The following is a 13,337-nucleotide window of genomic DNA, read 5'->3' on the forward strand; positions in this document are numbered from 1 at the left end:
ACTACCTCGTTTTATAGGTACCCTGACGTCATCGTTGGCATGATTGTCTGTTGACCAGAATGCCATCTTCCGTAGAGAACACGATGGTACGAACATTCGATTAACAGTTTGTATGATTATATCATGAATTAGGCACAGGACGGGAAAACAGTAGTTTATTGCTTTAATTTTGTGCAGCAGTGTAATTAATATTTCGTGAAATAGAAATTAACTTTCGGTAAGGATAGAAGCTGAAGCAATGAATTAAAATTTTTGCCACAGCCGGGTCTTGTATCCAGGTCGTCTACTTACTATGCAGATGTGCTGACTACTGCGCCGTAGTAGCACTGTATGTACGACGGTTGCTCGGAGTACCCTAGTTTAATGCTCCAGGACTATCTAAGTTACATGAAAGCTCGAAATTTAGTGCGGACGTCAATGCGAGATGCTTTTAATAGTTTCCACAGTGAAACACTGTCTCAAAATATGGTAGAAAACCCAAAGAAATTCCGGTCTTTGACTGTGTGCTCCTATACCATCACTGCACGAACGCGATGGAAATGGTACCGATGATAATGCCACTAAAGTTGAGTTACTAAATACAGTTCTCGTGTGATTCCTTCACGAAGAAGACGAAGTAAATATTCCTGAACTCGAAACCAGTACAGCTCTTAACATGACTGACTTAAAAGTAGATATCTTAGGTGTTGTGAAGCAACTCAAATTACTCAAGGATGGCAAGTCTTCCGGTTGAGATGGTATACCAATCAGGTTCCTTTCAGAGTATGCTGACACAATAGCGCCTTTCTCAACAATCATACACAGCCGTTCACTTGCCGAAAGGTCTGTTCTTAAAGACTGGAAAGTAGCACAGGTCAACCAGTATTCAAGAAAGGAAATAGAAGTAACCCATTGAATTGCAGACCCATATCACTGGCCTCAATTTTCAGTAGTATTTTGGACCATATACTGTTCTCGAACATTATGATTCACCTTGAAGAAAAGGACTTACTGATACATAACCAACACGGATTCACAAAAGATCGTTCTTATACAAATCAGCTACCTTTTTATTCCCATGAAGTAATGAGTGCTGTCGACAAGAGCTGTCTGATCGATATTCCATATTCCTAGATTTCCAGAAGGCTTTTGATACCGTTCCACACAATCGACTATTAATCAAACTGCGTGCACATGGAGTATCGTCTCAGCTGTGAGACTGGATTCGTGATTTCCTCTCAGAGAGGTCACAGTTCATAGTGATAGACTGTAAATCATCAAGTAGAACAGAAGTCGTCTCTGGCGTTCCGTAAGGTAGTGTCATAGGCCCTCTGCTGTTGCTGATTTACATTAATGATCTACGTGTTAATCTGAGCAACCCCCTTGGATTGTTTGGAGATGACGCTGTAGTTTACCGTCTAGTAAGATCATCAGACGATCAATTCCAATTACAAAATGATCTAGAGACAATTTCTGTATAGTGTGAAAAGCGGCAATTGGCACTGCACAAAGAAAAGTGCGAGGTCATCCATATGGCTGCTAAAAGAAATCCGATACATTTTGGGTATACGATAAAACGCACAACTCTAATGGCTGTCAGTTCGACTAAAGACCTAGGAATTACAATTAAGAGCACTTAAATTGCAAAGACCACATGGACAATATTGTGGGGAAAGCGAAACAGAGACTATGCATTGTTGGTAGAACACTTAGAAGATGCGACAAACCCACTAAAGAGACAGCCTACATTACACTTGTCCGTCGTCTGTTGGAATATTGCTGCGCGGTGAGGGAAGGTTACCAGGTAAGATTGACGGAGGACATCGAAAAAGTGCAAAGAAGGGCAGCTCGTTTCGTGTTATCTCGCAATAGGGGTGAGAGCGTCACTGATATGATACGCGAGTTGGGGTGGCAGTCACTGGAGCAAGGGCGGTTTTCTTTGTGGAGAGATCTACTTACGAAGTTCCAATCACCAACTTTCTTTCCCGAATGCGAAAATATTTTGTTGACACCCACCTACGTCGGGAGAAATGATCATCATAATAAAATAAGAGAAATCAGAGCTCGAACGGAAAGCTTTACGTGTTCCTTTCTCCCACGCCCCATTCGAAAGTGGAATGGTAGAGAAGTAGTATGAAAAGGTTCGATAAACCCTCTGCCAGGCAATTAAGTGTGAATTGCAGAGTAAGCATGTAGATGTAGACGCAGATGCAATAACAAATTCCATCTCACACCTTCAGCCCATTTTCCCCTTCTTAAATCGTTAGTATTTTCGAAGAATGAGAACATGACGTTTTAAGGAGAGAAAATGGTTTGAAGATGGGAACTGAAGTTTGTGTTAGAGAAGGCATTGGGGTAGGGTAGTCCACGCAGTTGGGGCAGCCACAATACCACTGAGGGGTAGTGATTAGTACATCAGCTGAGTAAGCAGGAGACCCAGCTTGAAGTTCTGGCTGTGGCACAAATTTTAATTCATTGTTTCAGCTTCTGGCTTTATCTCCAGAAAACTGTAATTTCCTCAGAAATTAATGTGACTGGGTCCATCTCTTTCAAAACTCTGTGCATGTTGGCTGTAGCGGGGTGCGTTTATGAAGCGCGCTGCAGCGGGCGGGAGCGCTAAGACAGCGGTGTGCGCAGGACAGCCGGGCGGCCGGACGTGATGGAGCTGCTGCTGCGGCCGTGCCTGTTCCACAACGCCGTCTTCAGCCCGAGCGTGGCCTTCTTCGCGCTCGAGTGCCTGGGCCCCGGCGTGCCCACGGTGCGGCTGTACGCCACCCGCGGGCCGCGCCTGCTGCTGCACATGCAGAACAACACGCGGCTGCTCGAACGCGCCGCCAAGATGGCGCTGCCGCAGGTCAAGACCTTCGCCGTGCAGATCTCGGGCGGCTACTTCGCCCAGGTGCGCCTCCACCTGCCGCCCGGCCTGCGCGAGGAGGAGATCACCAGCTACCCGCTCGTCGTCCAAGTGTGAGTATCCCAGACACTTCAGTTTCGCTCGCCACTTACCGGAGAATAGTTCTCGCGCGTGTGGTCAGTTCCTTATGTCCAACACATCAGGCACAGAATGTGTTGTGCCAGAGCCAATGTAGCCCCTGAGGGCGAGCAATCCACATTGCACCACAAAGGACGGGGTTGTCTATGTCCAAGGCGTACCAAAAGCACCATGGTAAACACTGGCTATTTACATACAAGATAATGTAAACAGTCGTTCGAAGCACTACTTCCTGCAGGGGGAGATCGAGCCACGGCGTGCAGGAAGTATCACTGCATCAAAACCTTATTGGCTGGAGACAGCTATTTAGGGGCTAGAACCAGCCCCAAAGTTCCAAGACCCAGGCGATCATTGTAGGCAAAACCACCCTTCCTTCCATCTCCTCGACTTCTATATCACCATTTATGGCCATCCTATCACCCTCACTACCACCCTCAAGTATCCTGACGTCACTCTTGACCGTCGCCTCTCCTGGACCCCCCATCTCCGGACTATCCAAGCCAGGACACACACCCGACTCCGTCTCCTCGAGCTCATTTCTGGCCATACGTGGGGTCTGGACCCCTCCACCATCCTCCACACCTATCAGTCCCTTATCCGCCCTATCCTCTGCTATGTTCATCCTGCCTGCATCTCCGCCCCTCCTACCTTTTACAAATCCCTTCAAATCCTAGAACGCCATGCACTCTGCCTCGCCTTTCGCATCTGCCTCTCATCCCCATTCCCACACCTCCTCCTTTTCCTCGAATGGATATGAATCCTCTACATCTCCCATAAACTTGATCCCCCTCACCCACCTGTCTCTCCCATCCTCTCCCACCCCCATCTGCTGCTGCACCTGTATTCCCACATCCCACCTGCTCTCCATCTCTCCACTCTTCATACCCTCACCCAAGGTGGCTTCCAACAACTCCCCCTCCCTGATGATGCCCTCCTCCCCTCCATCTACCCCTCCTACTAACTTCGATCCTCCCCTTACACTACCTGTGTTTTTTCCTAAGGGTGCCATCTCTCCCCTCTCTCCCTTCACTCCCTCCTCCCTTCCTCCCTCCCTCCTCTCCCCCAGGCTTCCCCTACCCCCCTTACCCTCTTTCCTTCCCCTTCTATCTCCTTTGCCACTGGCATCTACTCCCTCCCCTCTCCCTCCTCCCCCACTTTTCACCTATTGGCAGGTCCGCGGTCTCGTACACGTAAAGTGAACATTCGCGCGCCGGAGATCATCGCTAGTCGTTTGTGTGAGCCATCATGTTACTGATTCCGTGTTTCATCATTTGTGCTCCTTCGTTCACGTGTGCCGTCTCTGTTAGTGTCCGTTACACCTGTGAATGACTTCATGTCTTTAAGTTTGTGTGTCTACTGTTGTCTATCCACCGTGTTGTTTCGTTTTTCGATGTCTCAACTTCTAATAAATGTATTATCTGTGGCCGTAGAGCGGCGCACTATTACCGCTGCCGGCCTACCTTTGTATGAAGTGACAAAATAACAATGATGTAAAAAAAAAAACCAAGTTCAATTCACTCTGGATGCCGACCTCGTAGACTTCGACCGCTGAAGATTACGCCTTCGTCTCTGAATGGGACTTTTACTACTGTGTTTGTGTAACCACGAACCTTTGTGGAAAATTAGAAGTGAACTTCTGTTTGCCTCAGTTGGGAGACTTTTACTGGCATCGTTACTGTTACTTTTCTTTCGTTGTTCAGTCATCAACCTTGTAAACTTTCATAAATAAAAGTTGTGTTTGTGAAAAATTGCGAATTGTCAGTCACAACAATATGGAGTACGCCCGAGAATTATTCTTTCGTAATAATCCATAGCTGGTCTACCACGCACAAATCTGCAAGTGAGGTTTCATGCGGGTTATCCACTTGAGCAAGAAGGTGATCGTAAGCTGATGTTAGTTCCCGACAGACAAATACACTACGTGATCAAAAGTATCCATACACCTATTAGTGAACTTCAATACGGGATGTGGGCACACTTCGACTTTATGACAGCTTTAACTCTCCTGGGTAGTCTTTCGTGGAGATGTGTAGGACAGAAATATCATGGCCCTGAATGCGAAAGCATGTCATTAATGCCTCATGATGGAGGTCTAGTGCGGATTGTAATTATACTATGACAGCGAAACTTAGTATATATGGAAATGAGCGAGGGCGGAACGGATTTCCGCTGACAAAAATTTATACTAATTTTGGCTACCAAGTGCAAGTATGGCTCTGTACACTGTTCGTATGACGGTGTGAAGCCCATGCTGTCATTTTACAAGCAATAAAGGTTAATAAAGAAATCGACATTATGCGAATTTCATTTATTTGACCTTTTCTGCCCACGCCCTGTGCCTAATCCATTAAATATAGAAACATTTCTACACGTCTTTCTTTCATTCACAGTAGCAGATGTCCGTCTGGTGGACCAAATTGGTACTCTCATTTTTTCTAGCTTAAATCGGTCCCACATTAACGCATTAGCACATTTACTAAATTCCGCTGCCATAAGGAATTGCAACCTACACTGGACCTCTGTGAGTAGCTGCACTTTAATTACGTAAATGTTGTGTGACTAGAGCCTCCCGTCGGGTAGACCGTTCGACGGGTGCAAGTCTTTCGGTTTGACGCCAATACGGCGACTTGTGCGTCGATGGAGAAGAAATGATGATGATTAGAATAACACAACATCCAGTCCCTGAGAGGATAAAATCTCCGACCCAGACAAAAATCGAACCCGGGCCCTTAGGATTGATCTTTTTTCTTTGTCTCATTTTGTTCGCTTTTGTTCATTGCATCTTCTCGGGGCGGACGTCGTAAGACATCCATTTTTAAGTTTGTTGTTGATCGATTAACTCAGTTTTTTTTATTACAGAGGGCTGCTAATCCTCTGACCGAACACGCTGAGCTACCGTGCCGCCGAAAATTGTTCTATATTATTCATTGAATCTCTTCAAGGCGGACGTCCGATGATACCCGTTCAGTTTTTTCAATGGTCAGATCGGGAGCTTTGCAAATTCTACTTATAACCACTTGTTATAAGACAGGAGATGAGATACGGTACTGATCTTACCATTTCTTTTTTTAAATTTGTGGTGGTCTGTGAGCACTGTTTTAACACTTTCAACGCTGCCCTGTTTACACGCGGCACTTGGTTGTGAACTGGCATATTTAATGGATGTTTGAAATTAGATTGCAAAGAACAGAAAAATTATAGGAATATGGTTCTTGCATTATTTAAAAGGAAAAAGTAAGAGCTGTACATGGATTTGAGTTTATTTTACAATATAAAATACAAATTGGTGTTATAATTTAAATAGAAAACACAGAAATGTCGTGGACAAAAAAGTTTTACATGATTTCTCTCTTGAGTAATGCCATTATACTGTATCTAAATTTAAAAAAAAATATCGATGGAATGTCTAACTGCAGGTACCTGTAAACTAGAGTATTTTAATAGTTCAGGTGTAGTTAGCCTTTGTATGAAAGTCCTAGAAACACTGTGGGACGTAAAGGCCAAGCGCCACAGTCCTTGCACCATCATCTACTTTCCTCACCGATGCGCTGACCCGTATATTTCTTCTCCCTGTCTGAACATACTTTGCAATACCTAGTAGTATTCACCTTGTTTGCAGTGGGTGGGACCTTCTCCGGGAAGTGCCTTGCAAATGTCCTCTCAATTTGTGAGGATGAAGCGGCTTGTTGCTGAAAAATATTTCCGCCCTTCTGAGCCAATTTCTCCCCCACTTTGTGAATAAAGTATACTAGGGATACATTCTTCCTAGTCTTCTCTTTGTATAAAATAAAACTGTTGACATTTGACACGATAAACAAATGGCAAAACAGCTTTTTCCACCACTTCAAAGTTTTTCGGGCAAACGGATAATAGCTGGAGAACTGATCTGCTCTGTCAATCCCAGCTTTATTCTTAGTGTTATAAGTAATAACGTCTGGCTTTACAATTTCTGCTGTTCCACCTTTGGCCCTCACTTGAATACTAGTGCTGGTAGACTTATGCTTTGTGGAAAGACAAAAAACATCTCGTTTTGACTTCCACTTCACTGCCAAGAGATGGCGTTTCCTTTGAAAAACTATCTGACCTTTTTTTTTAGTTTTAGTGTTTTGAATATTCATGGCAAACCATTCCTGTTTTTTTATTACAGTTCCCAGTCCAAGAGTTTTATTTTCCCACAACATGTCTGAAAGAGATGGACTGGTGTAGCACCTATCCATATAAATGCGATGTTCTTTGCCAAAGTACTGTGAACACAACCGTTTTACATGGCCCTGGATACTATTGTCAACATTCCCTGCACAACCTGTATATACATCACAGTTTAGCATATAACCAGTTGATGAATCGCAGACAGGACACAGTTGTAGCCCATATTTATTGGGTTTGTTTTTCTTGTATACTCTGAAGCCTATTCTACCACAAAAGGGACACATTGCCTCATCTATTGTTAAATTCATGCCTGGATGAAAACTACTTTTGCTTTTATTCACAAAGAAATCGAGAAAAGGCCTCACTTTGTGAGTGGATCATGCTTTTCTTCGCCTCTGCTAATGAACGTACATTGTCATTCAAATGTAACATCGACAATATAGCGCAACATCGATGGCGACTCAACAATTTACTCGCAAATCCTGTCTGCAAAAACGGGTCTGTTGACCAATAATCACCGATTTTCGACAATTTGACGACGCACATATGCAAAATAATACTGAAAAACCAGTAAATCTCTTGCAGTTTTACTGCAGACCACTTATGCCAACTACACTTTATTTTCAGGCCACCTTTGCGTTTAATTTTCGTAATAACGTTACCAGCGTACCGATTCGTTTCACTTTTGATGAGCCGAATAATGTCGTCATCAAAGAAATAACTAAAATATTGAAGCTCCTCAGTGGCACCTGAAAAATGCGATACTACGCCGTCTTCTTCCTGGAACTCTGGTAGTGCTGGCTGATCGTCTAGTCCTGACTAATTTTGCTCATTGTGCTCAGTGAGCCACACACGACCAGGTACAAAAGATGGTGACTGATGGTCTGTACCAGTCTCTGAATTGAAAACAAAATAATGCTAAGATTGGTACTAAGAGGTACTAAATTCAAGTGAAGTAATGAACACTACACACAATATAGAATGCGGTAATGAACTCTTCACTTTATAAACGATTGAGACACATACATACCTGAATCATGACTTGTACTTTCGTCTGGAGAGTACGAATCCTCTTTGTCAGAATCGTCAATTTCAGATCCTGCATCTCCATATAGATTATACAAGATCTCGGCCGCCGTCAACTCGCTGCGCGCCATTTTCACGATCATAAAACACGTGTGAATGTTCTGCAGATAACATCGTCTTTGCAGCGCTCACAACCGCTACCAGGATGAGATAGCGATAAATGCTGGCCTCTTGCGGAAGAAGAATGAACTACTTCCACATTAGTTGACGAAACTGCTTCGGAGACCCGCTAAACGCGCTTACGGAACCAAATAAAGGCTCGCCCGTACGGTACACGGGCGCCGTCGCCAATGTCGGGGCGGCCGCGCCCGTATGGCGTACAAGCACCGTTCTGTAAGTGTAAAACACTGACCAAGTGTAGACAACACATACTACCACTTATGTCCCATTTGGAAACCCTCCCCCCCCCCCCCCACCCCACTGGCTCATCCTCTTCAATTCCAATTCAGATAACTGGGAACACGTTGAAAGTATTAGAGCTCAACATTATACTCACTTCACAGATATATCACAGTAATACTCAGCTAATACACTGATATTACTATCATTGTCATTACTGTTATTATTATTATTTTTATCATATATTTGTCTAACGCCTTTGAAATCAAAACGAAATTTCGCTAGTCTTGGTCAGCTGTGTATTAGCAAAAATAATACAAGAATAAAACAAAGAATTAAGAGTTTGTACACTGCTTAAGCCTTTAAGGTTTGTGAAAGAACAACGGTCATAATACCTGCCACGCTTATAATGTTCATAAGATTATTCGCTTCTTTAGCCGTGCCAGATTAGGGCTTTTAGGCGTTCTCATATATCCGATTTGCCACCTTATTGTTTACTCTCCAGAACATACAAATTTTTATGTGGTAGCGACGGACAATACATGGGAGAGTATAGATGTTTTATATTACTTCTCGTTGTGATATTTACATTGTTCACTCACATTCCTATGACCACCAGTAATTAACCATAACGATCGCCATTTACAGTACACAGTGCTGCTAGTCTCCATGGATATAATTCCAAATGGTTCAAATGGCTCTGAGCAAAAAATGGTTCAAATGGCTCTGAGCAAAAAATGGTTCAAATGGCTCTGAGCACTATGCGACTTAACTTCTGAAGTCATCAGTCGCCTAGAACTTAGAACTAATTAAACCTAACTAACCTAAGGACTGCTTCCTTTTCATGCCCCTCGACTCTTATGACTGCCATCTGGTTTCTGTACAAATTATAAATAGCCTTTCGCTCCCTGTGTTTTACCCCTGCCACCTTTAGAATTTGAAAAAGAGTATTCCAGTCAACATTGTCAAAAGCTTTCTCTAAGTCTACAAATGCTAGAAACGTAGGTTTGCCTTTTCTTAATCTTTCTTCTAAGATAAGTCGTAAGGTCAGTATTGCCTCACGTGTTCCAACATTTCGACGGAATCCAAACTGATCCTCCCCGAGGTCTGCATCTACCAGTTTTTCCATTCGTCTGTAAAGAATTCGCGTTAGTATTTTGCAGCCGTGGCTTATTAAACTGATAGTTCGGTAATTTTCACATCTGTCAGCACCTGCTTTCTTTGGGATTGGAATTATTATATTCTTCTTGAAGTCTGAGGGTATTTCGCCTGTCTCATACATCTTGCTCACCAGGGAAGGGAGTGAGACAGGGTTGTAGCCTCTCCCCGATGTTATTCAATCTGTATATTGAGCAAGCAGTAAAGGAAACAAAAGAAAAATTTGGAGTAGGTATTAAAATTCATGGAGACGAAGTAAAAACTTTGAGGTTCGCCGATGACATTGTAATTCTGTCAGAGACGGCAAAGGACTTGGAAGAGCAGTTGAACGGAATGGACAGTGTCTTGAAAGGAGGATATAAGATGAACATTAACAAAAGCAAAACGAGGATAATGGAATGTAGTCAAATTAAATCGGGTGATGCTGAGGGAATTAGATTAGGAAATGAGACACTTAAAGTAGTAAAGGAGTTTTGCTATTTAGGAAGTAAAATAACTGATGATGGTCGAAGTAGAGAGGATATAAAATGTAGCCTGGCAATAGCAAGGAAAGCGTTTCTGAAGAAGAGAAATTTGTTAACATCGAATATAGATTTATGTATCAGGAAGTCGTTTCTGAAAGTATTTGTTTGGAGTGTAGCCATGTATGGAAGTGAAACATGGACGATAACTAGTTTGGACAAGAAGAGAATAGAAGCTTTCGAAATGTGGTGCTACGGAAGAATACTGAAGATAAGGTGGATAGAGCACGTAACTAATGAGGAGGTATTGAATAGGATTGGGGAGAAGAGAAGTCTGTGGCACAACTTGACTAGAACAAGGGATCGGTTGGTAGGACATGTTTTGAGGCATCAAGGGATCACAAATTTAGCATTGGAGGGCAGCGTGGAGGGTAAAAATCGTAGAGGGAGACCGAGAGATGAGTACACTAAGCAGATTCAGAAGGATGTAGGTTGCAGTAGGTACTGGGAGATGAAGCAGCTTGCACAGGATAGAGTAGCATGGAGAGCTGCATCAAACCAGTCTCAGGACTGAAGACAACAACAACAACAACCTAAGGACATCACACACATCCATGCCCGAGGCAGGATTCGAACCTGCGACCGTAGCGGTCGCTCGGTTCCAGACTGTAGAGCCTAAAACTTCACGGCCACTCCGGCCGGCTATAATTCCATCTCGTGCTGCTGAACAGCTGTTTACTCTGTTTACAGCACCTGATGAGGAGTTTGTGGCGAAGAATGCACCCTCCGAAGACGATACCCTCAAGGTTTTCCCCCTTTTCCTAGAGATGTTCCGTTAGTTTTACATCCGCGAATTTTTGAGGTTAGGACCAGTGAACTTCCATTTTAGGGTTGGATTCGAAAACATATCAGTCAAGACTGCTTTCCACCTAGGTTAGTGTCTTAGATCATACAATGTCACCCTGGAGCACGTGCAAGTGCGACAAACACTAAATACACGGCACAATTTGAAGTCAAGCACAATGAAAAGCGTTATATCTGTATCAATATACATACTCCAGAAACCATTATACGATGAATAGCCGGGAGGTGGGCGGGGGTTTGGAGGCAGGTTACTTTGCCTTCGAGGTCCGTACGTGATATGTACAGTATAACGTCTGCATTCTGTCGAAAATGTCGGTTCTCTAATCTTTCCCAATAGTATTTCTCGAAAAGAAAATTTGCTTCTCTTGTACATGACATTTACAGTATAACGTCTGCATTCTGTCGAAAATGTCGGTTCTCTAAACTTTCCCAAAAGTATTTCTATAAAAGAAAATCTGCTTCTCTTCAGAGATTCTCATTTGATTTCACCGACAATTAACCTATCGCTCGTGTATTGATTGAACCGTTATCTATCAGTATGCTGCTTTCCTCTACCACCCAAGCAGGAAAATCAATAACTGATGTCAAATTGAAAGGATCAGGTAATACTTCAAGGTCAAGTTTTCTACCTGACTCTTTCAAAAAAATCTACTTTGAAATCCCCAAAACAATTTTTTTTCCTTTGTCTGACAGACAGCAAAACAAAGAATCCAAGGTTTTCAAAAATATTTGAAAATTTGCCAATGGGGACCTACGTATGGATACACCTATAAAAGTACCATTATTTAGTTTAAGCTCACATGCACATGCTTCTATGTGTTGCTCTACGCTAAATATTTTAGTTTTAAAATTTTTCACACTGTTATTGATGTTAACATATATGACAAGTCGTCGTCTCTCCATAGTGTCTCTACGTACGTGTGCTGAAAGCTTATATCCACCTACATTTGCCAGTTCCATACCTGTGACTATATGATGTCCAGACAGGCGTAGTACATCTATTCCACCCTCTGTTTGTAAATCTTCTAAACAAACAAGAAGCTCTTCTATTTTGTTTTTAATCCCCTGATATTCTGATGCAATATATTAACATTATTTTTGGCTGTGCTTTTATGTGAATCTTGTGACATACTAACATTATTTTCCACTGTGCTGTTATGGGAATCTTGGTATATTTTCGCATTTCTAGTACCTGCCTGTCTGAATTTCTCATTAAGCTTCATTTCAATTAATGTAGGATGATTGGACACTGGTCTTAGCCTAAAAAGGACTCCCATGAGGTTCAGTGTCCCCCCTTAAAGATTTTGCTTATCATCCCAGCCAGTTTACCCTTCCCTTTCCTACTGAGATGCAGGCCATGTCCTGTGAAGTTCCACCTACCAATACCATCAACAGGAGCCAAACCTGTGCCTGACAAAGTACCACTTGAAGCAGCTGATCTAGCTCCATGTTGACCCTCCTGAGAGAGCTGTTCAATTGGGGCCGGTCATACTGCATGTGTGCATAAACCAAGCCAACATTTGTATGGTTCGTTGCAGATGCTATTTTTACCAGGTCACACTCAATATTGTAACCTGATCCCTATCAATACTGTTTCCCGTTCCACTCACTACCACAACATGATCCTGCTTTGTATAACCCTTGCACAATGATCCTACATCCTCTATCACTTAGCTAAGACATGCACTGGGCTTGAAAATACTTGTGACCTGGTACTTGTCACCTCATTCTTCCTGCAGGATGTGACCCACACCTCTTCCATGACTACTACCTAACAACAGAACTTTCCACCTACTTTCTACTTTTTTTTGCGACAGCTGGTTTCCTAGTGAAAGACCATTGTGTGCAGACTACATTTACATCTACTTGAGCCTCTTCCTTAGCTGACTGAGGTAGCAGGGCAAATCTATTGTTTGTGCCAACTATGAAAGTGTCTGATATTTTTCTCTTTCTGTGGCCCTTGTTCCTTGCTATCACTTCCCACCTGTCTTCACCCTCCTCTCCCCTTAACCTCATCAGTTCCTTCCTAGCACTATCAAATGGTTCAAATGGCTCCGAGCACTATGGGACGCAACAGCCATTGTCATCAGTCCCCTGGAACTCAGAACTACTTAAACCTAACTAACCTAAGGACTTCACGCAACACCCAGCAATCACGAGGCAGACAAAATCCCTGACCCCGCCGGGAATCCAACACGGAAACCCGGGCGCGGGAAGCGAGAACGCTACCGCCCGACCACGAGCTGCGGACCCTAGCACTATCCAGTTCACCCTGAAGGGCTCTAATCGTCCGTTCCTGTTCCGCTATT

At 43.3% G+C, this 13,337-nt stretch overlaps 1 protein-coding gene across 2 annotated transcripts in view; it reads left to right on the top strand.

Moving 5' to 3' along the window:
- The window catches only part of LOC126278155 (dipeptidyl aminopeptidase-like protein 6), a 752,824-nt gene that overhangs the window by 703,638 nt on the left and 35,849 nt on the right, over positions 1–13,337 (top strand). For both annotated transcript variants that reach the window (XM_049978055.1, XM_049978056.1), the window contains exon 12: positions 2,622–2,946. In XM_049978055.1, the coding sequence (XP_049834012.1) occupies positions 2,622–2,946 (325 nt within the window). The remainder of the gene's footprint in view (positions 1–2,621; positions 2,947–13,337) is intronic.

This window comes from Schistocerca gregaria, chromosome 6 (assembly GCF_023897955.1).
Source record: "Schistocerca gregaria isolate iqSchGreg1 chromosome 6, iqSchGreg1.2, whole genome shotgun sequence".
Lineage (NCBI taxonomy): Eukaryota > Metazoa > Arthropoda > Insecta > Orthoptera > Acrididae > Schistocerca > Schistocerca gregaria.